This window comes from Lissotriton helveticus, chromosome 5_1, assembly GCF_964261635.1.
Source record: "Lissotriton helveticus chromosome 5_1, aLisHel1.1, whole genome shotgun sequence".
In the NCBI taxonomy this organism is placed as follows: Eukaryota; Metazoa; Chordata; class Amphibia; order Caudata; family Salamandridae; genus Lissotriton; species Lissotriton helveticus.
In genome coordinates, this window is record NC_136065.1 from 388,588,102 (window position 1) to 388,614,495 (window position 26,394).

The 26,394-nt window shown below is 45.9% G+C and overlaps 1 protein-coding gene across 1 annotated transcript in view; it reads left to right on the plus strand.

Moving 5' to 3' along the window:
- SH2D5 (SH2 domain containing 5) overlaps positions 1 to 26,394 on the plus strand; it is an 83,088-nt gene that overhangs the window by 22,192 nt on the left and 34,502 nt on the right. The window contains exon 2 of the mRNA XM_078642574.1: positions 17,463 to 17,698. Within this exon, the coding sequence (XP_078498700.1) occupies positions 17,621 to 17,698 (78 nt within the window). The 5' untranslated portion in view covers positions 17,463 to 17,620. The remainder of the gene's footprint in view (positions 1 to 17,462; positions 17,699 to 26,394) is intronic.

The window sequence follows — 26,394 nt, forward strand, 5'->3', positions numbered from 1 at the left end:
CCATTTTCTCAGTCCTTCCCTTTCTCATGTTTACATCCTTCCTCTTCTCATATTCCCCCATTCTGCAAATCTCATATTCCCTCTCATGTCCCTCATCCTTACCATTCTGATATCTTCCCGTCCTTCCCACTCTCATTTCCTCGGTTTTCTCTTTCTCATTGTCCCCAACCTCCCCTTTCATATATGCCCCATTCTGCAATTTTCATATTCCCTCTCCTTCTTGTATCCCTTATCCTTCCCATCTTCATATCCTACCATCTTTCCCACTCTCATATCCCTCGATTTTCCCTTTTTCATAGCCCTCAACCTTCACCTTCTCATGACCCCCATTATACCCTTTCTTATATGCTCTGTTCGTCCTATCACTCACTATCCTTCCTTTTCTCATTCCCTCCTTCCTTCCTGGTATATTATCACTCTTTCCCTGTCCTTTCCATTCTACTATCCCCCATCCTTCCCACTCTAATATCACCCATCCTTCCTATTCACATATCCCCATCCTTCCCACTCTAATATCCCCCATCCTTCCCACTCTAATATCCCCTTCCCTCCCATCTAATATCCACATTCTTCCCATTCTAATATCGCATTCTTCCCACTATAATATACCCATCTTTCCCACTTAAATATCGCCATCCTTCCCACTCTAATATCCCTATCCTTCTCACTCTAATATAGCCATCCTTCCCACTCTAATATCGCCATCCTTCCCACTCTAAGATCCGCATCCTTCCTACCCTAATATCCCCATCCTTCCCACTCTAATATCCTCATTCTTCCCACTCTACTATCCCCATCCTTCACATTCCAATATCCCCATCCTTCCCACTCTAATATCCCCATCCTTCCCACTATAATATCGCCTTAATTTCCCATTCTAATATCCCCATCCTTTCCACTCTAATATCCCCACCCTTCCCATTCTACTAGCCCCATCCTTCCCATTCTACTATCTCCATCCTTCCCACTCTTATATCCCCATCCTTCCCACTCTTATATCCCCATCCTTCCCACTCTTATATCCCCATCCTTCCCACTCTAATATCCCCATCCTTCCCACTATAATATCGCCTTAATTTCCCATTCTACTAGCCCCATCCTTCCCACTCTACTAGCCCCATCCTTCCCACTCTTATATCCCCATCCTTCCCACTCTCATTTAAAAAAAATATCTTTATTGCATTTCTTTTTTTCTTTGGTTATACAAACATGTAAAGGTTATTCAGAATTGCACTGAGTCATATATGGACATACAGTGCTAAATGGTATATATGGTTGGGGTTCGCAATACAATTACAAATGCAAGGCACATTCATTTTTTTCTTTATACAATATTGTAGTGAGAACAATATCGCAATATGTCCTTTGCATCCCTTGTCACTTCTGTAGTCACAGGTAGTGTCGCCAATGTGCCACACAGTCGTTAAAAGCACGGCTGCATCCAGTTACAGTGGTCAATGCTCAGGTGTATATTACTTTGGGGCGGCTCGTAAAGGGTAACCTCCTCTTGCAACCAAGGGGTTTTAGGATTGTGCTAGTAAGATATGTGTATTCCAATCTATCAAACTATTAACTTAACTAAAACTGCCATCAAGAACTTATCACAGCTGGGTCGGGGTATGTACGGCTTATACATGTTGCGATCCAGTAGCTCGCTGGGGTAGCGTGTCGGCTCGTGTGCGCAGTCAAGATCCTAGATCAGCAGGTGTGCGATTAATACCATGGGTGTTGCTCATGTCTGTGAATGCTGGCTGTGCCATAGTAGTATTATAAGTCACAGCTGGTGCATGAGATATAATACATCTACGTGTCTCTGGCTGCAGTATTCTCATTAGCTTCCTGTGAGGAGGCAGTGCTGTCTACTCTGCCTCCTTGTGTGAATGTCGTGAGGATGGTGTCCCAGGACTGCGCTATACCTATTTATTTTGTCTGCAGAGAGATATGCCCTCTGTATTATATAAGTTTGTATGAGTTTACATTTTGAGCTCCTTGGTATGTATGAGGGGCTGGCGAGTATTATGTTCCATTCCTTCTCTGTCCATGGTTGTCCTCTGTCTGTTTCCCACCTCTCCTGGAAGCTCTACATGGGTTTGAGTGTATGTGTGAGTAGAGCCTCTACTAGCCAGTGTACTATATGCGCGCCTGCACCCATGATATGCAGGTACTGCGCAAGCAGCAAGTGTGTTTCTGGCTCAGTCGTTATGTCTCCCCACACTATTGTCTAGGACCTCACAATGGAGTTATGTAGAATGAATTGTCCTGCTGGTAAATCATAGTCCGCTGTCAATGTCTCGAAAGAGAGAAGTGAGACATTAGTGTAAAGGTCTCCCAGTGTTTCTAGGCCAGCCCCGTGCCAGCGCGCGAGCGCCCCGTCGGGAGTGTCCGTCCTCCCCCTGGGCATCCCTGTGAGCGGTATCAGTAGGGCATAGGGGATCACACCCCGGTTAAGGTTTAGACCTCCCTTATAGCACCTGTGCGCCAGCGCCAGGTATATCTGGGGTGGGCGTGGGAGACGAGCAGTTGGGTGAAACAAGTGGTAAATCGGAGATTTAGACGACGACTGCTGCGTGTCAGCTGTGTCATCCAACCCTGCCCCGCTTAACCATCTCGTTACCCACTGTAGCTGGGCCGCTAGATAATACAGTTCCATATTTGGAACTGCCAGCCCTCCATGGCTGGCGGGGGCATATGATTTCCACAGCACAACCCCGGGCCTGCCCTTATTCCAAATTAGGTCACGAAACAGGCATTCCAATTCTCGAAATATTTTGGCCGGGATATAGACCGGGAGGTTCGAAAAATAGTATAGCAGTGTTGGTAGTAGTATAATTTTTGTCAGTGTTATGCGGCCCATGACACTTAATGGAAGGATCTTCCAAAAGTGCTCCTGAGCTCTAACCGCAGAGATTGCTCTAATTAGGTTTCCTTCCAATATATCAGTGGGGGACCTATACATAAAGATGCCAAGATAACGGAACGTGGTTTTGTGCCAGGCATGGGTGGAGTTATTTATAGACACGTTTATTTTTGCTGTACTATCGCTAAATGGGTAAGCTCCCGATTTAGCCCAGTTTACCCGCAGTCCTGACATTTTCTCAAAGTCCTTGAGGGTATCTGCTATTGTCGTGGGGATAGCGCGTAGGTCTTGTATGTACAACAGTAGGTCGTCTACATATAAAGAGACAGCAGGTATTCCGTCTCCCAATCGTATGCCCCATTCGTCACCAGCCTGTCGGAGTACCGTTGCTAGTGGTTCCGTGGCTAGGGAGAAAAGTAATGGGGACAGGGGGGAATCGTGTTGCGTGCCACTTCTCACCTGAATAGTGTCTGAAATAAGGCATCCTGTCCGGACTCTGACAGTTGGGCGTTGATAGAGTAATTGGAACATACTCATGTAGTGACCTCCTAACTCGTATTTACTTAACAACGTTGCCAGGTAAGGCCATTCCAGGTAATCAAAAGCCTTCCTCAAATCTAGCACTAGACAGCCGGATTGCGGCCATCTATGAGGCGCTTATTTCTGTACCCTCAAAAACCTACGGATATTGAGGGATGTACTTCTAGTGGGGACTACACCATTCTGGTCCGGGAGAACCAGCGTTTTTACCAACGGGGCTAGGTGTTTGACTATTATTGACGCAAAGATTTTATAATCGGTGTTTAAGAGGACTAGTGGACGCTAGGATCCTAGGGATTCAGGGTCTCGTCCGGGTTTGGGGTGAAGGATCAGCAGTGCTGCGCTTTGTGTGTCAGTAAGAGTAGAGTCGTCTACAGAAGCCTCATATACCTTCAGCAACTGTGGTGCTAGTATGTGTGCATAGGCATTGTAAAACTCTGCCGGTAGGCCACCTGGCCCCGGCGTCTTACCGTTTGACAATGAAAATATGCTCTCCCTAACATCCTCAAGGAGAATAGGATCATTCAGTTCCGCTCTCTGTTCGCGAGTGGTGTGTGGTAGGGCAATCTCCGTGAGGTAGGCCTGCACGTTAGTTGAAGTGGCCTGCATGTGGGACTTGTCGGCATAGAGCATTGTGAACTTGCGGTGTATGTTCTGCTGTGCGTATACTGTAACACCCTGTGGAGTGCATAGTGATGTCACCGGCGATGCCGCCTCATCTTGGCGTATCAGCCACGTCAGTAATTTTCCCATTTTGTCCCCCATGTGGTGCGCCCGTGCTGAGTGCGCTGCATAGTTGAGGCATCGGAGCCGTTCTAACAATCGAGCAGGTTCCTCCCTATTCTGTGTTAGCAATCCAGCGAAGCTCTCGAACGCCTCCCTCTCACTAGCTGCCAGTTTCTTCTCTACGATGGTAAGATCTTTTACTAGCTGTAAATGCATTCCTGCCTGTGTTCCCAAGCAGTGTCCCCTTGTGACCACCTTGAAAGCGTCCCACTCTAGTAATGGTGCTGAAGCTATGTCTGCATTTTCCGCAAAGTACTGTGCTATTGTAGTTGCCAATAGGTCACGGAATGGTGCGTCAAGCAGGGTGTCAGGTTGTAGGCGCCAGATAGGTATCGGCGGCGTGCCGCCCACCCAATCTTGTTCCTGCACATGTGGGTTATGGTCCGAATGTGTCCGTCCCAGATGATGCGCTGCCGAGACATTCGATAACAGGTCGTCAGAGACCATGAATCAATCTAAGCGTACATGGCGGCCATGCGCTCCTGAATAGTAGGAGTACTTTCTATCTTGTGGATTTCTATGTCGCCAGGCATCTGTCAAGTGCCATTGCGTTGCCCAGTTATTTAGCACTTTCATTGCGGCATGTGTGGTTGTGCCCGGTAGGTGGGGGGGAAGGAACGGTCTAGTGAAACATCAAGGACGCTATTGTATTTGCCTCCCAACACCATGGGGGTCTCATGCCAGGCGGCCAGCTTATGTGACATGGTTAAGTAAAAGGAGGCCTGGTCAGATTTTGGCGCATATAATGACGCAATGACCACCGGCCTGCCATCCAAAATGCCTTTCACTACCACATAGCGTCCCTCTACATCTATTAAGGAATCCATGATTCGAAAGGGAGTCCCTGCCCGCACCCATATCAAGACTCCTCTAGCAAACGCTGAGTCGCCTGTGGCATATAGCTGCCCTCTCCATCTCCTGTGCAGTTGCATCACCTCTGACTTAGGCAAGTGTGTCTATTGGAGGAAGGCTGCTTGTATGTGATGTCTTTTGAGGTATGAGTAAACGAGATACCTGTGCGAGGGACATCCTTCCCACTCTAATATCCCCATCCTTTCCACGCTAATATCCCTATCCTTCCCACTCTAATATCCCCATCCTTCCCATTCTAATAGCCCCATCCTTCCCGTTCACATATTCCAATCCTTCCCACTCTAATATCCCCCATCCTTCCCACTCTAATACCCCCATCCTTCCCATTTTAATTTCCCCATTCTTCCCATTCACTTATCCCCATCCTTCCCATTCTAATATTCCCATTGTTCCCACTCTAATATCCCTATCCTTCCCATTTTAATATCCACATTCTTCCTAGTCAGATATCCCCATCCTTCACATTCTAATATTCCCATCTTTCCCAATATAATATTCCCATCCTTCCCACTCTAAAGTCCCCATCCCTCCCACTCTAAGATCCCCATCCTTCCCATTTACATATCCCCATCCTTCACATTCTAATATCCCAATCCTTCCTATTATAATATTCCCATCCTTCCCATTCTAATATCCCCATCCCGCCCACTCTAAGTTCCCCATCCTTCCCATTTACATATCCCCATCCTTCAGGTTCTTATATCTCCCCTTCCTTCGCACTCTAATGTGCCCCATCCTTCCTGTTTTCTTTTCCCCATCCTTCCCTTTCTCATATGAAATTATACTTCCTGTTCTCATTTTATTTTATTTTTATTTGTGTAATTTTATATAGTGCGGACATGGCCCGAAGGTATCAGAGCACTTTACAGCAGTAGCATGATACAAGGGTACGGAAAGTTACAGTTACAATAATAACGTTCAGATATATTGCATCGGTAGCGGCGACCACGACAAAAGCAGCTTTTGGACAAGAACGTACACAGTTAAAGCATTGATTAAGATGGCCTGCACACACAATGAGGGTAGTTCAGCTCCTGGATAGAGTACTTAGATAGGGTCTAGGGTGATTAACACAGGTGTTCATCAAATAGGAGGAGCTTGAGGTCCTTTATGAAGGTGGCTATTCAGGTTGTTAAGCGGAGGGCGGGAGGTAAGGATTTCCAGATTCTTGTGGCATGACCAGAGAATGACAGGCTCATGTACTGTTTTTGGCTGAAGGTGGGGGGTTCCAGGAGCAGGGATTGGGCATATCCCCCTTTGTCTTATTCTTCTCTATTGGCCTATCCCCCTATCTTTCCCATTATCATATACCCCATCATAATATCCCCCGTGCTTCCCTTCCTCATATTCCAATCTCATATCCAATTCACATGTCTCAGTCTATTGCGTTCATGTATCCACCATATCCTCAGACCTCCAAACTTAGAAAAAAATCATTATGTGAAGAGGGGCGGATCATCACGTCAAAATCCGTCTGAGAGGCACTTCGACTCCCCTCGCCCCCCACAAATCTCACTGGCATTTCTACTCCACTCACCCCCCACAAATCTCACCTGTTCCACCCCCCATTAAAATAAAGGCTTGCTGAGGCTGCCACTACTGCCCTGGGGTGTGTTAGAGCCTCCAAAGACCAGTCAGAAACCCACCGTGTTGGATTTTCCATCTCGCCATCCCTGTCACTGTGTATTATCTAGGGTCGGGCTGGCCTTTGGGCAATCAGTCAGTGCCCAATGGGCTGGTCTCACAGATCAGTGTGTGGGCCTGTTTTATGGCCAGGTATTACGTTTTTTTCCTGTTGATTTTCCTGTTACTGCCACTAGTATTGCTTGCAGCAGACACAATGGATACAACCTCCCATAAGTTGCAAAGTACCCAGACAGCGTGCCTTGATAAGTTCAAAACTGGCCTGCTTTGCAAATGTGGGACACTTTTTCAGCTATCTGGGTACCAATGGGGGCCACTTTTATTTTGGTGTCCAGGCCTATTTTTCGTCTCAGTCCGACGCTGGTGATATCGGCCACATGAAGGGAGCCAAAATCGTGTGACACGGTGTCTCGACTTAGTTTGCAGGTCTACATCCTTCCTATTGTCATCTCACACAAGCCAACCCTTTCTTGTATCCCCTATCTGTTCAGTCCTCACATCCAGGATGCCCCCTATCTTGAATCCTGCAGCCCTCACTTACTCTTCTCATACCCCTATCCACTATTTGTCCCTGTTTATTTAGATTAATGGTATTGGTTCAGTCCTGTAACTTGAGGACTCTTCTGCTATTGCCCAGCTCTCATGTGTGGGTATTTAAAAAACCACTAGAGAAGTGGCTCCTCAACTCAAAGTCTGATTTAGAATATCTGACGTCCTCCCATCATGACTCAGCGCCTGGATTTCCTCATGGGTGACAAGCAACGCTTTACAAACACACCTTAAACAGCTGCCTTCTGCTAGCCCTTGTGGCTGTTCAGCATTTGCCATCCGTATGCTGCAAAGGACCGAGGGGCTTATGTACAAGCCCCTTGTGCCACAGGTGCATACTTTTTCCCATATAAAAAGTGACGCACCTGCGGCGAAGGGGCTTGAAAATAAGCCCACAAGGGTTTTAGATTTCAGGTTCTGCTGAGAGTCCTGAACCACTACTAAGGAAATCAGCGTGCCTATATATAGGATATGTATAGAGCCCAAATAGAGTCAAACAATATTAGACAACACTGGGCTAACAGTAGGACATAATCATAATAATTCCAAGGATGACATAGTTACAAAATGTCTATTTTTTTATTATTGTCATTCTTATAGTCCATTAAATGTTATCAAGGTTCACAGAGTGAAATACATAAATAGATGAATAATACATAACAAGTATATATACCTAGGTCCCACGCAGAACATTCAATCAAACAACACTCATTCAAGGTTCCAAAGTTACATACACCTTCATTCGTCACTTTCAATCAACAGCATTCTAACAATCATACATATTGCTAAAACAATCAAAAATGCTATACAGCCAGATGTTATAAGTATTGAGGGCTCTCGTGTATCCTCCCAATTATGGATAGAGGCTGGATACAAATACACAAAGTAATTCATCACCAATGCGCGTTTCGGTGTCACGCCAGGGGGGGCTACACCTTCATCAGGGCGATAAATATATAGAGAGTGTGGGACACACAAGTAGAACCTTTGTTCAAATCGTACACTGAAGGTTTTAAGGAAACATACCATATTGAGACCAGCTCAATAGGAAAATATCCAAGAGAATGTATGGGGAGCAGGCTCCAGACGTCTCAGAAGATATCAGACTCAGGAAGGAGCAAGTGCATAGGGAAGTCATCAATCAATATGCTATTCTGTGTGCGTTTTAAATAATCCAATAAGGCTCTACAATACCAGGATATAATCCATGCAATGCAGTAGATGGGGGTTCTCCAGCGGCAAACGGGCGGTAGGCTCCCGGATACCATTTGTGGTCCCCCTTCTTATTGGTTGTGCTGAGAGTACTGTCCAGGCTTAGTTGACCTGGGTGGAATAGGAGGGGGGGTTTACTTGTGGATTTTAACGCTTGAAAGGTTTGTCCTTGCAGACGTGGCTGTAGTGGGCCGGGTGGTGGGTGCCCCGGTGCCCCGTGGTTGTACCGCTTTGTTCGCCATAAGTTGGCAGGGTATGCTCTGACGTGAGTCCCTTGATCACTTTGCCACTGGATTCAAACAAGCCTGGCTGAAGACGGCTGAAATGCCAGAAACCGGTCCTAGGAAGTGTTACAATGATGGAAGGTCCAGAGGTGGTAGGTTTCAAGTAGGTATTTATTGAGATACAAGGTGATGTTAAAGCCAGGATGTAAAGTAGGTTAGCAAGTATCCTTGTAAATATGCCCCACCAGGAGCTGTCCTCCTGGCAGCTCAGCCTTCAGTCACCAACTGAATCTGTACACTCATCCAACATTCTATGACATGTACAAGATTCTACACAGGGAGCAGGGGAAGAAAGAGAATAAAGAAATACCCATACAACAGGAAGCTTGTTTCCGGTCCAGGGAAGGCATGGCTTGGCAGTTCGGGCTGGACTGTTCCCATGAGGCACAGGGTCAGACTGATTTGCATATGGCCATGTCTGAACTGGGGTGGCAGAGTGGGCTAAAGAACGGTGATGGATTAAACCCAGATTTGTTGACTGGGTGTGAGTGTTTAATTGGTTCAGATGCTCCGTCCATCACCACCCCCTTTTGTACTGCAAAGAGAGCCCCGTTGCGTTAAATACACGCACACTGGTTTAGTGGTTAAAGGCAAAGACTTCAAGTGGTCGTGCGGCCGTTTATTTCTCCCCTCCGGGGTGATACAGAGTGCAACTTAGTATAGTGTGGGCCGGGTGGCTCTCCCACACTATAGTGGTCAACTGCTTCTTGTAGCCATTTTGGGGGCGACGCGAACAGCTAGAAGAAAACCTCGCTCGGTAGATAATTGTATTGCTCAAAATAGTGTTGATGAGTTATCTTCCGGGACATTTTTAATCGCTTTTCTTCCGGGCTACTTTGTTTTTTTCCCCAGCATTGAATGTGGCTGGCCGGATGACACGTTCTACATGTTCACTCCTGTTCTGTCTCCTTTCAGTATGAGATTCGTTGCGGTACAGAAGTTTTACATCACATGTCCCATCTTTTAGGCAGCCTCTCTTTAAGTAGCGAAATACATGTTTCCGCCATGAACCCATGGGAGGTTCCTCTTATAAACTGTTGACATTCACGAATGTATCATTAACTTACAATCACTTCTACCTGTAGGAACAGTGAAGTCTGACCATTGTGTTCTGAATGCTGATATTTGCCCATAGACAAGCGAGTGCAGCCTAATATGCTCACTTGTGGTAATATCGCCACCTTGTGGATAAGTACGATAGGCATAAAATGGTGGCCATTATGTTCAAATTCTCCCTAAATCCCAGTTTGTGTCAAGATTCCATTGTACTCCTAAAAATGCTGTCAGAGCAGGTGTATGTCACGGGGGACCCCCACATTCTGTTTTTTAATGTTCCAAATAATTTTTGGATCGAATTGTGCCAGTTGGGGATTTTTAAATAAACTTGGTCAGTAATGTTGGTAATAGAAAAGCTTGAGGAATCGTCTCAGGAAGTTCTTTTGAAAAAATGATAACAAATGATGAATTTTAAAACTAAGGAGCTTTGGCAAAAACCTAATTATTGTCTTTTAAAGTACTTTTGGCCAGCAACAAAGGCTGAAACGTGAGGGGAAATTATAATAAAGTGGGGATCAGATTAACAAAGGAAGCAAAAGTGCGGGCCTGCACGTACATTTCCTACTTTTTGGAATTCACGAATGTTCAAAAGAGTACGCATGTAAAGCTGCACCAGAAACAAATTTCCAGGGGTATACCTAGGAAGGTCACGTGATCAGAATTTGCTTGTCTCTGTGGGCCTCTATCGAAAGCACGAACGGAAGCATGATTCGTCAAAACAGTGTTTATTGAAAACCCAATGCATTTCGGGCTTCTTGAGCCCTTTTTCAGGAGTAACTGCAATAACTGTAAAGCAACTCTATCCTCATCGCTTGTAGCGAGAAAATGTGGAGACCGTGCAGAGCTAACAAGAGGACGACACTCACTGACGTGGCCCCAGCCCTACAGGCCTGTCTCCCCTCAAACCTGTTCCTGCGAAACCCCGGCGTGTCCAGCGGACAGCAACTTCAAAAACCCCGGAGGACCTGCCTGCATTCACTTTCCAAGCTGTTTCTCCTGTGAACACTGGACATGTTTAATTTGCAGCCTCTGGTGCCAGCCAGAAACCGCAAATCCAGCCCACTCTGCACCCGCCGACCCCGGCCCGTGCTTGAGTGAACAAACACCACAAGGAGGTCCCCCCCGGCGATCCTGACCCGAGATCTGGGTACCCATGACCTGGCGCAAGCCTCCAGATTACGCCTGCAGCCTCAATCCATAGGACCACCCCCTACAGCGACCAGAGCATGTAAGAAAATCCGACGTCCCAAGGCACCTCTGAACCCGACGCCCCACGGCCTTGTGTGCCCAACCCAGCGGTGCCTAACCAACCCTCTACATCCCTACTTGCCCCTCGAAGTGTTGGTCGCTCCAGGAAGATCCTGGTCCCCGAGCCTGCAGTGGTTTTTTGTCCCGGAGAATCTCCATTGAAATCAACAGAGCGCCCGACCTCCAAACAACACCCTGCACCCCTGTTGTGCTAACTTGGTCCCCCACTTGCCCTGAGCTTAACCCTAGGATCTTTGCTCCCACACCCCTTGTGGCCTGCTTGCCAGCAGCTACCAACAGGAGCCCCCCTATCCTCCATAGGATAACATTGGGTCTCAACACTCTGCACCCGGCCGTCCGAGTGCCGCTGAGGGTGCAACAACAGTGCATCATTTACCCTGGGAGACCCCTGAGTCTAACCCCAGAACACTAACTCAAAAGACTGATTACTTACCTCAAAACCGATAACTCATTTTTCCTCAAAGGATAACATTGACACTTTTTCTCCCAAAACGTTTCTAAGTATCAACTTTTGAAAACTACAAATATTCCTTAAAAATCAGCCAAATAACCAAAACGCATTTTCTTAACTGTTTTCAGGAAATGTCCCAGTGCTGAATCCAGGATCCAGCACTGAGTAAGAAAAAGTAATGATAACCTAACTTACCTGCTAAGTGAATTACCTCCCGTAGGATAACATTGGTGATTCATTGTGAAAAAGTTTCTAAGTGTCAACTTTTGAAATGCAATAATATTCCTTAAAAATTGTTCCTTTAACCAAAACGCATTTACTCATCTGTTTTCAGGAAATGTCCCAGGGCTGAATCTAGGATCCAGTCCTGTGTTAGCAAAAGTAATCTGAAAAGTAATTCACTCTATTTTGCTTAAAAAGCCCATTCAATTGAATGTACTATAACTGCAATGTGTTGCAAGCTGCTTTCTTAAAACTGTAACCAAAACCCGTACAAGTTACACAAATATTTTCAACTGTGTTCATACAATTATTTACTCCTGAAAAGTATGTTTATGCTTACCTGTAACAGGCTCGCTTGGTTCTAAAAATAAAACAACAGTATACTTTTTTTTATAAAACAATTGACCTGGCTACCACTTTAGAGAGTAAGGTCCTATCTAACTTTAGCCTCTGCCAAACCTCTGGAAACCCTTGGACTCTATACACACTGTACCTCACTTTGGTACAGTATATATAAAGCCAGTTTCTTGCACAGATCAGCTGATTTGTGGAAAAGTTGGTATGGTCAGTAAAGGAAGGAAATCCTCTTTCTCGACTGTAGGCCATCGGATTAAAGACACAATCACATTCGCTTATAAGAATTCAGGGTGTGAACTTCCAGCAGATTTCAGGCTTGCTTTACCAGAGGGATGGCTGCTTCATGTGCAAAATGGGATGATGTCCCAATATCATACATTTGTGCAGCTGCTACCCAGACAAATTATTTTACGTTTGTGATATTAAAAGATTAAGAAGCAGATAGTAACAGATTAAGAAGCATGACCTTGTTTTCAGAATTTTCTTCAATCAAATGGTTTGCTGTGGCATTCCTGCAGTGGTTAGGAACTGGGCAAGGAGCGTTAATGAGGAGGTAATGTCTGGATTACTTACTGGTACTCTTTACTTACAATAAATCCCTCTCACCCAAACGTTTAAGGAGAGGATACAGGGAGCTTGATACAATCAGGATTTTCGTATGGTCAACTTCCTTTTAAATAGTTAAAGAGCAGGAATAAAAAAAAAGGTTTGTTTTGAACGGAGGAACATGGAGGAGTTTCTTGTTTGGTGGCCTCCCATCTGCAGCAGTAAGTACTGGGACGAGGAACGTGAACTTAGAGTATTGAACATTTCTGGTTAGTAATCCAGACATTGCCGGGAAGTCTTTACAACTGATCCGCTGGTTTAGAGCACACCTACCTACCTTTACTCGCTTTTCTATTTCATGCTGGATTACCTTTAAAGACTGGAGCTCTTGGCTGCACTGCTGTACATCCTTCTAATTGCTGGGACTACAAACCATTGAACCATTGTAGGCAATCTATTCTCTGCATAGGTCGAATTTTCTGTACTGTTGCTGCCAAACCGTAAGGTTAAAACGATCGGAGGTGGGCAAGCCAGAGAATCAGGCGCGGTGCGTCCATTGGGGCGTGGGGGCATAGACCCCCGCCCGCAGCCAACTGCAGCTCCCTCGCATTTATGATCTGAACTTACTTAAGTTCAAAGACGCGAGCCAAGGCGGGAGAACTGACAATCATATCAGTCAGCATGTCGTCAGACCGCCCACCCCCTTCAGAGGCTGAAGGGGGTGGTCGGTCTGGCGTCATGTTGATTGACATGATTGTCACCCGGCAGCAACACAAGTGTGCATGAGTGGGGATGGAGGGTGAATTTTTTACCCGTGCACACTCATGCGCACTTGTGTTTGTGCTTTTTTGCGCATGCCCATTAGGAGCCCTTCGGACTCCTAATGGGCGTGCTGCGGGCGAAAAGTAACCTGTGCCCCAAGCCAATCCTGGCGCTGCAGCAGCGCCAGGATTGGCTGAGAGGGGCTGCCAGTCCACAGTCCAGTGCCATTTGTGAAGTGATTGAAGGCGCCAAGAAGGGGAGCAGAGCAGGTGGCGTGGTCCCGGACCGGCGGCCTATGAGGTAAGTTTTGTTTAAATTGTTTTATATAATTCTCCCCCTCCCCCCCGCGTGACATTCCCCCCCTCCCCCCGCGAACCACGACTGGTGAATTGTAGAAGAAGATGTACATTGACGCCGCGTGCAATTCCTTCCCCCCATCCCCCCATCCCCCCATCGTGTATTGCGAGCCGAGAGTTGGGGCCTTCATTCTGCGCTAACTTTTGAGATTGCTCCATAGGTACTGATTTTACATAAGCAGGTTTGGAGAAGGCCAAGGTGGGGTCATGACTCCTTGTCAAAAGGTTCCCACCAGATTAAAGAAACAACAAGCGATCGATTTGTAGCTGCGCCACCTGCGTTTACAAATATCCATTGTCACCCGAACTAGCTGTTTGCGCTTAGAGAAGCAAAAGTAAAGTTCACCCATGGTGTGTTTGTTCGTTTGCTATTTGCTGCTGCTTCTGGTGTTTTTTTTTTTTTTTAAATGTGTGTGAAAGGTGGTGTGCACAGGACGCATACATAATACCCGTCCATTAAAAACTGACAAATTTATATTTTACGCATGTAGGCGAATAAGGTTGAAAACGCAGAGCACAACCCGTTGTTCTCCCCTTGCCCAGCCTAGCCTGCCTTCCCTGGTGTCTCATGTCGGCTTGGTGGGGAAGTTTGTTAAAAACCGGGTGTTGCATTACGCAGAAAAAATATTATAGAGTCACTAACTTTTTCACAAACTAGATTTTGGTGATTTGAGGTTGGTGGGTTTTTGGTGCCTTCCGTGGAAGTACAGCTCGAGATTTATTTAAAGTCTTGTCACAGTAGTGCAGTGCAGAGCACAGATTTCTGATGATTAGAAACGTAGCTTCCCTCTGCAAAGACCCACATAAAATTTATGACATTGAATTAAATTACATGTGCTATTTACACATTTGGAAAAAAATACCCTCATTTACGGCTGCCATTGCAACAATAAGCCCCCTCCCACCTGTTGCATATTGATTTGCAGCTGGCCGTGCTGTTATTTCTCAACACCAGAGCAGTTTAGCGGCAAAGCAATTCCTGCAGTGTTCGTATATTGTTTTTTCTGTCTCTCTCCCCCCTCTAGGCCCATTTTATTTTCTGGAATGCCCTATGCATGTAGTGACCTCTGATCTCAGTCGGCGTTGAGACCAACAACATTCTTGTCTAGGGAGGCCTTCAATCTGAGGCCTTACAAGAGGTTTACAAGTGATGTCTCTCCCCCTTAAGCAGCCTCCATTAAAGCTGCAATTTGTTTGCCTGTTTGGCCAGGAGAGATCCCCCCGAAGGTGTGTCTGCAGTGTTCCATGAATTACCCGGCGTGCACCTTTGTACTTGTGGGTTGGACATACTGGGCCTCATTTATGAGGCTGTGCGTCACTTTTGCGCCGCCGGTGCGTCACTTTTTGTGACGCACCAGTGGCGTAAAAAATGCGCCTTGTTGCGCCATATTTACAAAGTGACGCATCTAGGTAGATACGTCACTTTGTAAACCCCTGCGCCACATTATACCTGCGCCAGGTATAATGTATGCAGGGGGGAGTATTGACGCAAGAAAGGGTCGTAGAAGTGGCGCAGTGAAATCTATAAGATTTCACTGCGCCACTTCTAGGATGCAAATGCGTCAATATCTTACGCCTGCCTCACAGCAGGCGTAAGACTGACGCAGGCCCTTTCACATGGGGCTTGCCCCATGTGAAAGGACGCATTGCTGGAGTTGCGTCACTTTTGTGACACACTCCAGCAATGCGTCACTTTTGCACCATACAGATACGTCAGAAATACTGACGTATCTGTACCTCCTTGCGCAATGATGCGTCATACTGTAAATATGACGCATCATTGGTGTCGCAAGGAGGGTGCAATGAAAAGTGACGCATCGCTGTTTTCGTGCAGCGATGCGTCACTTTTTATAAATGAGGCCCACTGTGCTTTTGTAAGTAACAGTACTGAGTCATATTAATCTTAACTCGTTGCTATGGTTGGCTCTCCATTACCAGCGCTCCGATCAGAGCCGCCATAGTTCAAGCTAAAATGGATGGGCAGGCCTGGAAGATAAACATGCATGTTGTCAGCTAGTCCTTTAGACGAAATCACTATAGCTAACTGTCCAAATTGATAACTATTACAGAAAATAATTGTATGTCTTTTCATTCTGCGCAGCCTTCTGTGCTCTCGACTTGTCTTGCACGTCTCAAGTGCTGTTTTTCTCATTGCGCTCGCTCGCTGGTGTGCAGCATGCCAATAATTTTACGCCTCACCACTTTCAAATGTCACCAGCCACCACTGCAGAGAACTCATAAGAATGGACGAGCCAGAGCCGAGTTGGGGGACCAGCTTGACAGTAGAGTCAAAACACAAGCCCAGCCAGCAACAAATATCATAAAGTCAACACACTTTCACTTTCTTTCTGCCTCCATGTAGCTATCTGTCTGGTCTTTCTTTCTCTTTTTTTCTTCTCGATTTCTCCCTCTGTCTCCTTTTCTATTTCTCCTGCTGCCTCTATTCTTATCCCAATCTTTCCTCTTTTTCTAGCTCCCAGCGTCGGCTAATCTTTCCTTGATCCTGGGCAAATCAGCGAGTGGAATCTACAGAAAATAAACAGGGGCCGCATAGGGCCCGTTCACTTTCTTTTCCTACTGTTGTCTTCGTGACCCCTGGGACCATGGGCAGCAAGGGCAGTGCCAATTGCACTTAACAGCAGGCCTAATTCAAGACCATCAAAGATGATGGCTCTGGTACATGTCACAACAGGCAGTGCAGTGCAGCGAGAATGTGTCCAAATATGGCGCGCTCACATTTGGGATGCCTGTTTTTCCTTCAGCAATGAATAGGCAGACCTAATGTTTCGAAATATACACTGTTCGCCTGGGGTAATATATTTTCTTATAACAGTAATGGTGCCATGTTAACTGATTCACCCTGTTTGTCTAATTGAACCCAGAGGTTCCTTGCATGAGCAGGGACATGTTTTCTGGATGAGTTTAACATTCGGGAAATTAGAAAAGAAGAATTTTGGCAGGATGGATACAAATCCTGTTCCTGAGCCGTGTCTGCTCTGGTTGGAGGCCTGGTACGCTCTTGCGTCATACTACTTTTTGTGGTGTATATACAGGAAATTTGAAGGTCTGAATTAGAGCACACTGCCATGGGGTGAGGGGTCACTGCTACTGTAACGTTCGGGGGTGCAGGATTGAGGTACAGTGGCTGAGTTAGCTGTACAATCTCACAGCAGAAGCCTGGTGCTTGGGTGAGCAATTGGGTGAATGGGTAGAGCTCTGTTTCGGTCTCTGAACAGCAGGGGGCGGTGCAGATCAGATTGTATATGCTTTTACAAGAGTTGTCCGGACCGTGGCCTCTTAGTGCAATCTCCAGGTGTAATCGCAGCAGGCGTTGTGGGTTAAGGGAGGCTGAGGAGAATTAGCAGATCTTTTCGGATTTAAGAATTGGCCGCGCCTGTGTGTGTCTGTGAAGGATGTCTGTTTGTCTTTAGTGTCTGTCTTCCCGTAAGTCTTCCTGTGTTGGCCGAACTCCAGCAGGCGGGCCAGAGGGGGCTGAGAAAAGATGGTCCCAGAGGGCCGACCGTGGGCCTATTTGTTACTCCTTCCTTTAAACGGGTAATTCATAACTGGTTGTCGAAGTCCTGCGTGTGCACCTACGGCAGGTAGACCACAAACAAAATGTGTGTGTAGATTAATCGTAAAAATTGCATAACTATGTTTCACCGCTATGGTCCTGTCCTCCTCTTTTCAATCATCAGGCCAAAAGTCGTGTGACGTCAAAGCTGCCGTAGGAAGTGGAGGCCGTTGCGTGACGTCAAAGGAGTCGTGTGACGTCCCCAGAGATATGTGACGTGGAAGCAGTCGCGCGACGTCGACGCAGCTGGGGCATGTTGAAGTAGTCGCTTCGCACTGTAGGATGAGGCGGAAGGCCGGGAGTGAGTGCAACGGGAAAGGCCCCCTTCCGAAAGCCCGGGTCGTCACCAAGTTTACAGAGGTAAGTGCCCGTTGTCAGAGACGATTAAGGCATGGGCAAGGTGGGCTCTGGCCCAGGGCCCCAGCTTTTCAGGGGGTCCCCTTATAGAGACACCTCTGTTCTGCAGATAGTCTTGTCCTGATGACCTTCAATAATTCTTAAACAGATTGTAATAGACTCTCGCACATCACCCATATTCAAAATAAATTAAAGGAAAATGGAATTTGAAACAGGCCTTTTGCAGAGAAATGTTGCGTTTATGTTCCATTCTTTCAGATCAAAGCAGGACCTCACATATTCATATGTCACAGAGATTATTTTCAGTCATTTTAGTGAGCTGCTGCTGTGTTACAATATTGAAAACACACCTCACTATCCATAAATATTAGATGTAAACACATTTAGAATATGAACTCCTGTGCCTGTCCACTGTCAACGACTTGGCCAAAGAGGGCATGACAGAGCTGAAAATGGATCCTCAATTCAAAGCTGTTACGAACAGGGGCCCCAAAATACGTTTGGTCCAGGGCCCCCAAAATCCTTAAAATGTCCCCGCCCGTTGTACGTGGATTCTAGGGACACAGAGCCGCCAGAGTGTTCATTACTGTTCAATGTATCTGATGTGCAGTTTGTTGGGATTCTCAGTCCAGATCTCAGACTGCCCTTCACCATCACAGCTGGAAGAAATTAAATATTGAATAGCAGCCTCAGTTAAATATATGCGGACCAATATAGCCTAGGCGTGGAGTCACGCCTCACCTCAGTCTTATGATTAGAGGCCGCTGCCGCTCAAAGGCCGGGGCTGCTGATGTACAGTGTGTAGGGCCGGTACAGCTGCTGCCTTGTCAGATGCCGCTTGTGCGGCCCATGTGGGATTTATTGCTGAGTCAGACAAAGGCAGGCGCTCCTGGCAATCCGGGTCCACGCTGCGGCGATTATTAGACTAACAGTTGGGAACAAATCAGCGAATACCAGCCGAAGCGACTGCTACGGGATTTGCTTCCAGAAGGCTCAAGTTTTATTACTGTATTTCAGGAGCAGCCCTGACAAGAACCCAGGTCAATGTGTGGCGTGCAGCTCCAATCAAACAAGCATGGCCAAAGTCAGTAGGTCTCACCAATGCGAGAGATATTGGCTTTGCCTTTGTGTTTTCACCCATGTTTTACACCAGCTACTGTTCAGCATGGCTAAAAGTTAGTGGCGTAGAGGAGAGTGGCCTGGAATGGGGTGGAGTGTCATAGAGTGGAATGTGGCGTAGAGTGGAGAAGAGTGGTGTAGATTTGAGAAAAGAAGAGTATAGTAGAGTGCAGTGGCCTAGAGTGGAGGGGATTGGAATGGAGGGGAGTACAGTGGTATGGAGTGGCATAGAGTGGAGTGGAGTGGCGTAGAGTGTCATAGAAGAGTGGAGTGGCATTGAGTAGAGTGTTGTGGAAGGGTGTAGACTGAAGTAGAGTTTAGCAAAGTAGGGTGTCATGGAGTAAAGCGTTGTGTAATGGCGTAGGGTGGAGTGGCTAGAGTGGAGTAGAGTAGTGCTGTAGAATGTCAGAGAGGAGTAGAGTGTTGTAGAGTGTCATGGAGTGGAGTGAGGTAGAGTCATGGAATGGCGTAGAGTAGAGTAAAGTGGTGTAGATAAACTGGTGTGGAGTATCATAAAATGGAGTGGAGTAGAGTGTTGTGGAGTGGGGTAGAGTGGAGTAGTGTTTTCCGAGTGGCATGAAGTGGAGTAGAGTGTCGTAGAGTGGAGCAGTGAAGAATGTTATGGAATGAAGTAGAGTAGAGTGGCATAGAGTGGAGGGGCGGGGAGTTGAGTGGAGTGTCAGAGTGGAGTAAAGTGATGTGGAGTATAGTAGAGTGAAGTTGCATAGAATATAGTAAAGTGGCGTGGAGTACCATAGAGTGGCATAGAGTAGAGTAGTGTCTTAGAGTGGAGCAGGCCCGGACTGGCCATAGCGGGCACCGGGCAATCCCCCAGTGCGCTGCACGGGTGGGGGCCGGTTTTGGGCCCCTAGGGGCCGATATTGGTACAGGGCCGATTTAGCCGCAAAATCGTCCCTGTACCAAAATCGGCCGAAAACCAGCCCCGGAAAAGAGCTCGGTGCCCCAGCCTCTCCCACCCCTCTCCCTCGCACCGAGAGTGTGTGTGTGGGGGGACGGGGGCCGAGCGCTTTGCCAGGGCCGGTTGTGGTTCCCAGTCCGGCCCTGGAGTGGAGTATAGTGTGTTAGAGTGACATGGGATAGAGTGGCGCAGAGTGGAGTGGCATAGAGGACAGTAAAGTGGAGTAGAGTAGAGTGTTGTAATGCATTCTAGGAGTTTTAATGTTGGCTTGTTTCAATTAAACTAACACTATGTTTTGTAGAAGCAAAGCACGTGACTAGAACATGGTGTCAGTAGAGCAGCAAGAATGCTATGACCCAGGTGCAAGCAAGGAAAATGGTAATTTTGACTGCTGTTGGGACATGCGCTGCCGCAGACTCAACCTAACAACCGCAGAACCGTTCTCATGGGTTAAGCTGGCCTAGTTAGTGTATATTCTAGGTGGTGGACTTGGGGGCATCTTCAGCGTAACCAGGATCCAGAGCCGATTTAGCTATACGTGGTGGTGGAATCTCCCGCCTGCCTAAGGTAATAGAGCTGCCACCATGTACGGTGGAGTTAACACCATGAAATACCATTCTGGAAATGTTAGTGGGTGTTTAGGAAAAGAAAAGGTCTGGTGTCTTTAACATGCTGGAATATTCCACCCTGCAGACAAGGGAGGTGACTATCTACCTTCACTTTGGAACTTCTATGCACCAACATATGTATTAGCCTGCTTTCGGCTGGGACTGAGTGTCATTGTGGATTTTCCACCAAAAGGGAGGAAATCCAAAACCCTGACAGAACTAAATATGGCAGATTTGTAACCACTGCCTTAGAGTAGGTTTGAAGCCCCCACTGGGGGGAAGGGAACATACAAACCAACCTCAACATCGGACTGAACGTGGCCAAATGATGTGGATGGGTTTTTGTTTACCTGATATTTTCAGGGTCTGTTTTGTTTTTATTCTTATGGTTCTACCCTGCTGACGACATTTAGTCAACGTTGTTGTGTCTTTTAAAAGATCCCAATGTTGGAGAATTGTAATCCAATGGATCCAGCCCAGGCTGGACTCTAATATTTGAACTCTGTTATGGGCATTTTAGGACAACCGTGGGGTGATTTACATTATTGTGGAGCCCGAATCGAATTATTTTAAAGTCCGGGTATTTGCTTACGTAGGAGAATGCTTCGTTGGTTCTGCATGAAATCTCTCTGCAGTGTTCATGTGTTCCTGGCGCGTTTCACTGCCCCTTAAAGCTCTTGCGAGGACTTCCCTGTCAGCAGAAACTATGGTGAGCGGTTTACACCTGCAGGAATCCCAAGACGTGCGACCCCTGCTGGCAGGCTGCGCAGGAGGCGTTTGCGGGAATGTGAGGAAGTCGAAAAGAATGTTCCTTGCTTGAGTGCAGACCAGAAGGCGACGGGCTCCCTGGAAACCTAAAGAACGTGTTATTAGCATGAATATTATATCGAGTCCAGAGTGCCTTGGGATCAGGATGAAAGGGCTGTCACTTCCAAATGCCCAGCCTTTTAACAAGTCAGTCCTCATACCCGTTGTGAGGTTTTTGCCCTGTGTCGGAGGCAGAGGAGTGCCAGCCACCAAATTCACAGCGAGTGCCTAGCTAAAGTGGTGCCTAGGCACTGGTTTGGCGGGCTCCAAGAGCCAAAGGGCGGGCCACTTAAAGACACATTATGTCAGTGCGCAACAGGTGACATGATAAGAATCTATACATTTCAAAATGTATTTTTTGTTATATTTCTTATTGTTTTTAGGTATTTCACTTTAGCACATACGATTAGATTTCTACATAATATGGTAGTTGCAAAAGTTCCTAATTTAAGTTACAAATAGAAAGCTGTATTTAAGATTTCCCTGACAGCATTGCCATAAACGACACAAGAGACAACTTTAGTTCATTGTGAAATTTAGGATAGGGGCCACAATGAGATAAAAGGTTTGCTCATACGATCTCACGTTTTGGTTAAGTGGTGAAGCTGGGATCTGGGCACCGGTTTACCATTCAGAGATTCTGTCATTTAGTGCAATATACCATACCACACCGTTATTAGGCATAAAAAATTGCACCTCTCGTGCCTAGTTTAACAGAATAGGGTATTTATGCGTAGTTGTCTTCCAAGAGGTAAATTAGTACAGTATGTTCAGTGGTGCTGACTGACGGGTTATGCAGTTTGCAAATAATCCCACCTTTTAAACCAGTGTAGCACATTTAAATTGAAACAAAAACAGCATATTGGAAGCAAATATGTTCCAGATTTAGTGCATGCCTAGAGCTGCTCAACAAGTTTGTGCAGATGGAGAAATAAGGCCTAGAGCAGAGGTCTTTAAACTTTTTGATGCCGAGACAACCCTGTCAAAAAACTTTTAGGCTTAATGACCCCCTACTGACAAAAATGTCTAGAACTTGGGCCTCCTCATCATTGCCAACTATCAATAGCCATAAATACCCCCAATTCCCACAGAAAATCATTTCAACATTGGGGAAATACATTAAACAGTGTTTAGCAAACCAAAGGTCAGTGGTTGGGGGCGTGGTCAAAGGTGTGGCTAAAAACAAAAGGCCTAATTTATGAGGCATTGGCATAGGGCAGTGCCACAAGTCTTCTTGCTGCGCTGGCCTACACCAATGTGAAAGGGCAGGAATGCACCATATTTATGAAATGTGACGCATTCGTGTCCTTTTCCCCCTATGTTGGCGCACAAATTGCTGCCTAGCTCCAACATAGGCTGGATGGTTTTTTGCAGGAAGGGGCACCTTCCTGCACAAAAACAATCCTGAGAGGGGTTTTCCTCTTTCCATGTGTTCTGCAGAATGCAGCACACTTGGAAAGAGGAAAAAACAAGGAGAAATGAAAACATTTCCCCTCGTTACGCCAGCTGTGGGGAGGTGTAAGGTTTGGCACTGCCCCAGGTTTACATGGTTTTGTAAATCTGGGGCAGCGTCAAAATCCATGGGCGTTGTGTGGGAGCACCCACTGCAACGCCTATGGAACGCCTACTTGACAGAGTAAGGCAACGCAGCGACTTGCGCTGTTTTGTCTTACTCCATATCTATGGGGCCATGCAAAGCCACACGGGTGACTTTGCCTTGCCTCATAGATGTGATTGAGATGCATGTGCCTCTGAAGCTTAAAAAAAACTGACGCTTCAGTGACGCAAGCGTCTCTTAAATCAGCCCTAAAATATTTTGTTCATTTTTAGGTCTTTTACCATCAGTTAGCTACATATAAAATAATGGGTAGCTTAAATTAAAAATAAATGTAAAAAGTTGTTACTCTGTGGGAAATGCACTATAAAGTACATTATAAAACCTCTATTATTTAATGCACTGCACAGGTCTGTGTGTAACCAGTGAGCCACAGAATAAAAATTGGTCGGTGCAGTGGAAAATAGTGACTTGTGTATTTTTAGTGCTATGAGGTCACAGCACGTGACAGAAAGCACTGTGAATGTGTAAGTCATTATTTTATACTTGCATCTTTTCAGGGGTACTAAGCGCGGTGTAAATACAGTTATCATTAAAAGCACACACTTCACAGCCCAGTTGCTATCCACCACACAAAAAACACATCTTTGCCATCACAAGGCTTGAAGTGATTCGAGCAATTAAAGCCAGAACCACTCCCAAGCACCCTTTACATTTCCAGATTAACTCCTAGGGTACATTTGCATTTCATTCAGGCAAGCAGGCACCCTGGCATGAAGGCTTAGTTGAAGGATTGTTTTACCTGTTTGCTGGGCCTCTTAGTTTTACAGCACATGACACTCAATTAACATCAGCTGAAGCATTTTAACGATCGGGTTGTGTTTGGATCGGGTTGTGTTTGTCCAAAAGGAGGAGCACCTTTTGTATTCCAGGCAGAAGTTAGGTTTGGAAATATGCAACCCCTTCCCAGGACTCCAGGGCCCCCCTGGGGGTCATGCCCCACAGATTGAAGCCTCTGGCCTAGAGAAATTTAGTGATTTGCACAGGTTGACACATTTTAAAAAGTGCGATGCTGTGATTCAAACCTACACCACTTGATACCAAAGTTTATAATTTTACTGAAAATCCATCACTTCGTCTCAGGTAATCTTTCCAAGGAAACAAATCACGACAACAGGTGACTCTGCTATGTTATAATATATGTGTGAGTGCTTCCCTGTGCTTATTCAAGTGAACTAAACTACATGACAAATCCAGAATTGCAATTTTTCAGTATTTCTTCTAAGGTGTCTCCATATTTTTGCAACAAATATTAATTTAACTTGCATAATAAGATCTTAGATGAGCAATATATAGTAAATTAGCCTAATCAGAGGCGTGAAACGGAACTGATATATTTTTTTCTCACTGCAGTTGTTGTTTCGATACCTATGTTATTTTCGGTGCTTACTATTAAATAGGTAAAGCACTTCTTTGACCGGTGGATGGTATATCCAATTTACGAATTGTTTTCTCACCCATTATTAACCCTGGGCGTAGTTCGCGAAGTAGCACTACGTGTAGCTACACGAAGTGCACTTCGCACCATGCGAGCTACGCGTAGCACTATGCAAGCTGCGTAGTGCGCTGTTCGTGATGATTGCACAGTGCCGGATGCTTGTCCGCACTGTGCAGTTATTGAAAACGGCATCTTGCACAGTGCGAGCTGTCTTTTCCTGCCTCTCGAGTAGATTTTTACCTGAGCTGCAGCTTTCTCAACACGGACTGGTAGTTTCTCATCGCGAGCGGTCACGAGCATACGCGACCACTCGCAATGAGAAACTGGACCTCCCCACTTTGAGAAGTTCGCCAGGAGGTTTATTTTTCATGCTCGCGATCGGCAACTTTATGTTGCTGATCACAAACAAGGAAAAAGTCTTGCCGGGATGCCATTTTGCTTGCTCGCGGTCGCCAACTTGACGTTGAGGACCGCGAGCAAGCAAAAAATGACCACTACGCGTGTTTGCACTGTGCTACGTGCAATTCGAGTAGTGCAAAGTAGCGCAAACTTCGCAAACTACGCGAGCCTAGCGTAATGCTTTGCCCAGGCTTACACATTATCGGCAACATTAAAAAATATTTACTAAGTTTATTTTCTAGAAATAAAAAGCAAACAAAATCACAACACAAAATTGTTGCTGGAATTATTCAAATTGTAGGAAAAATGATCCGTTGTTTCTCAAAAATGGGAAAAAAATGGCATAATCATGTCCTAACGATCCATCATATGGAACACCGTTAAAACCCCAGCACTTTTGGTTGTAATCCCTGTTGTGATAACCTAATATTTGTTCCCCTGATTTGCCTCAGTGGTTAGACACATGAACTGTTGAGGTCAGCTCATGTCCCATCTGTCTACGCTAATTTGCACCTATGCTGTAAAAGTGCCCTGGCGCACACCCCCCTATTGCATATGCATCAGAATGCTTGCGTAGGCTAGCAGCTGGGCAAAATAAAGTGCAGGCTACTTTATGCTGCAGTTTGTGCTACGAGAATGTGCAATACGTAATTATCTAGATTCAAGACATAATCAAACTCTTTACTTTGCCTTTGCTACAGTGGAAATAACCTGGTGGCTTCAATGGTAGGGATGTAAATTGATATAATGACCTTACCTGAACTTTTATTTCATTGTAAGGATTTCTTTGCAATGGATGTCCCTCTTCTGAATTTGTTTTCATAACATAATAACCTGTGAGAGACACATGCCCAGTAAGAAATTAGACTTTTTTCTTACCTCTGTGCTGGGTTAGCTCAATCCACTGTAGGGCCAGTTGCAGATTGGTTAGCATCCAAGCGAAGAGGTCGGATTGGTCTTTGATTCCTTCCTTAGAAAAAATGGATTACGGGGCTACTTCTCTTTCTTCAATGAATAACTGCTTGAATTTTGAGCCTTGTTTTGGAGTTACAAGTCCACAATCTTGCTTTTTAGAATCTGGCTACAGACATATGCGGCAGTCTGCTGGCAACACTAATGAATGCCATACTATTAAAGCAAGGCATATGGTGAACGGTGACGTTGTGCATTCAAAAACACTGCATGTCACAGGTGAAGCGCCTACAGCATCTTTCTGCTTTACAGTTTCAGATGTATGCAATAACGGTGCCACCCTGTGCCTACTCTGTGTGTTGTAGGCAAGCCAGATACCTTGGCTTTGCAATATTTCCTGACCCAGGTCTCCCATTTGTGAAGTTGAGGGAATGCCATGCCTTTCTTCTAGGATTGACGTGGTCACTGGTTATTGGTAGTATCTCTGATGGGTACTGTCGCTCACATCTTGCCCGAGGCTTCTGGTGCTATTGCAATCCATTTGGATGATCACGTATCTCTTTTATGGCCTTGGCACGCCAAATGTAGCAGTCAAGGCCTACTCCATGATGCTTTAATAATTTTGGAAATCAGATACAGTGGGCAAACTAATTACACACAAAATCTCAATTCACAGTAACTTTTTTTTACTTCACAAAAGGCAATACAACTTTAATTACAAGTAGGTAAAGCAGATCCGTAAAACATAAGCACAACTAGAGAATCTAAAAAGGTCCATGCTCCTTCTAGACCTAATATTTGACCCTGAAAATGTTTCCATCACTTAGGTAACTAAATCGCAAGCACAATCATTGAGCACTTTGTAAAGCTTACAGTTCTGGC